The 2,151-nt window shown below is 41.5% G+C and overlaps 1 protein-coding gene across 1 annotated transcript in view; it reads right to left on the reverse strand.

The window, feature by feature from the left end:
• Positions 1–1,153, reverse strand: part of LOC110022361 (probable pectinesterase/pectinesterase inhibitor 51) — a 2,741-nt gene extending 1,588 nt beyond the window's left edge. Inside the window, exon 1 of the mRNA XM_020721250.1 lies at positions 141–1,153. Within this exon, the coding sequence (XP_020576909.1) occupies positions 141–1,062 (922 nt within the window). The 5' untranslated portion in view covers positions 1,063–1,153. The remainder of the gene's footprint in view (positions 1–140) is intronic.
• Positions 1,154–2,151: the final 998 nt, after the last annotated feature.

Below are 2,151 nucleotides of genomic sequence, written 5' to 3' on the forward strand. Positions count from 1 at the left end.
TATATATATATATATATATATATATACATTCTTACCAAATTCTTAGAAAATAAAAATCTTATTAAATAAAAATATAAAATCTAAAAGAAAAAGAAAAAAAAACAAATAAATAAAAAATTGTACTGACTATAGCCACTTACCGACGGTGGCCGAGCTGTAGGTCGTAACACCAACCTGGTCGGCGTTACGATCACCCGTGATGACGGTTTTACCCATACCATCCCCCACAAATACCAAATTGGTCTTCTCGAACGGAACCCGCACAATCTCATCGTACAAACCCGCCTTGATCCGAATCACAAATCGCTTGCCGGGGCCGGAGAGGTTCGCCGGCGCCGCATCAACCGCCTCCTGCACCGTCTTAAAATCGCACTCGCCGTCCTTACAAACTGTGGAGTTCGCCCGCAGATCCACCGGCACCCCACCGGCGACCCCAATCGCCGGAATTACAGACGGCGGATCCCAGTAGCCATCGCGCTCGGTCTGTGGAGGACCCCAAAGAGTGATATTGGGGCCGTAGCGGTGGAGCGCGGCAAGCATAGAGAGGCCGTCGCTGGTGCGATTACTGAGTTCGGAAAGGAAAGTCATTGCGGCGGCGACCTGAGAGGTGCCGTTAACGTATTTGAGAGCGGACCAGCAGTCGTATTGGTAGAGGAGAGCGGCTCCAGCCCAGGCGCGAGAATCGGGAGAGAATAGATCGGAGAATGTTGCGGCGGAGAGGCGGCGAGTGGAATAGGAGAGGACTTGGAGGCAGATGCGAGCGGCGTTGGTGCGATTGAGGTCGGAGGGGGAGTTATCGAGGATAGATTGAACGGCGGAGCGGGCGGTGAGGAGATCGCTGAGGGAGGTGTTGAATATGGTGAGAATGATGTCGGAAGCAGTGGCATTGGGGGGGAGGGGAGGAGTTGAATTAGAGAGACGGTCGGCGCAGGAGACGGGATTGCGAGTGGCTTGGCAGGCGTTGAGGATCTCCGGCGAGGAGGAGGAGGCGGAAGAGAGGGCTGAGAGGAGGAGGAGGGAGAGGAGAGGGGCGGTGAAGGAGAATCGCCGAAGGGAGGACATGGTAATTCTGAAAAGTTGGATTTTTGACGCCGTCGGTTTGGGTTTTATCGATGGGGAAGGGGGGGAAAGGGGAAACCCGTGCTGGAGTATACGGAAGCGCGTGGGAGCGTGGCTTTGCTTGCCGCCGCGGTGTTTGTGGGGTGGGTACTTAAAGCCTGTTATAGTTTTCAATGACGCCAGCACAACTCTTTCACATTTATTGTTTGACTTATAATTATTTTGGTATGTCACGGACGGGGGCATTTACATATATACCACCCAATTCCTATGTATTTGCATATACTATTATGTTCAAATATGCATGCCTTTTTTTTTTTTTTAAATATATGCCATTTGTGGTTTGTGCTCTTTTGGAATTCTAAATCCTTGTCCGGTATTAGGGAGATTTCGTGATTCAGTCAACGTAAATAATTCATAAAAAATAGGGCGTTGACAATTTCTTTCAATTTTTTTATCTTCTTAGATGGAGTTTATGCGTGTATGAGTGATTCAATGTTCAAAACTCCATGTTTTTTTTTTTTGAGGAAAACGAGAACGCATCTTGTCATTTTAGTTTTTTTCGAATAACTTTTGTCAATTATTTTTAGTTTTAATTTACATAATATAATTTAAAATTGGAAGTTTTATTAAGATTCCTCTTTAGTTGAACTATTGATAAAAAACACTTTTTTTTTTTAAAAAAAAAGTCAACCGTCATTCAAATTGATATTAGTATGCAAAATGAACAAAAAAAGGGCAAAAGTGACTAAATATTATAAATTACATGTTCATATATAAAATATTCTTGACCACAATAATTGTGAATTTATATATAGTTCTTGAGGTTGTAAGGTTGGTTATGTTTGTTATAGATGAAGCAGGGCTTCAACATAAGGTTTTCCAAATGTCATATTACATTAAAAGTCATTAAAAACAAAAAAAGATTCAAGAATAGATAATTTACAATTGAAATATTAAAATTAGTAGAGTTATTATATTATGGTATTAGTATTATTATGTGGGCTTTAAATTTAAAGTAAGAATTTGTAATATTTATTATTAGAATATATTCTTATTATTGATGGTAATATATATATATATATATATATA

Source organism: Phalaenopsis equestris, unplaced genomic scaffold, assembly GCF_001263595.1.
Source record: "Phalaenopsis equestris unplaced genomic scaffold, ASM126359v1 Scaffold000186, whole genome shotgun sequence".
NCBI classification, from domain to species: Eukaryota; Viridiplantae; Streptophyta; class Magnoliopsida; order Asparagales; family Orchidaceae; genus Phalaenopsis; species Phalaenopsis equestris.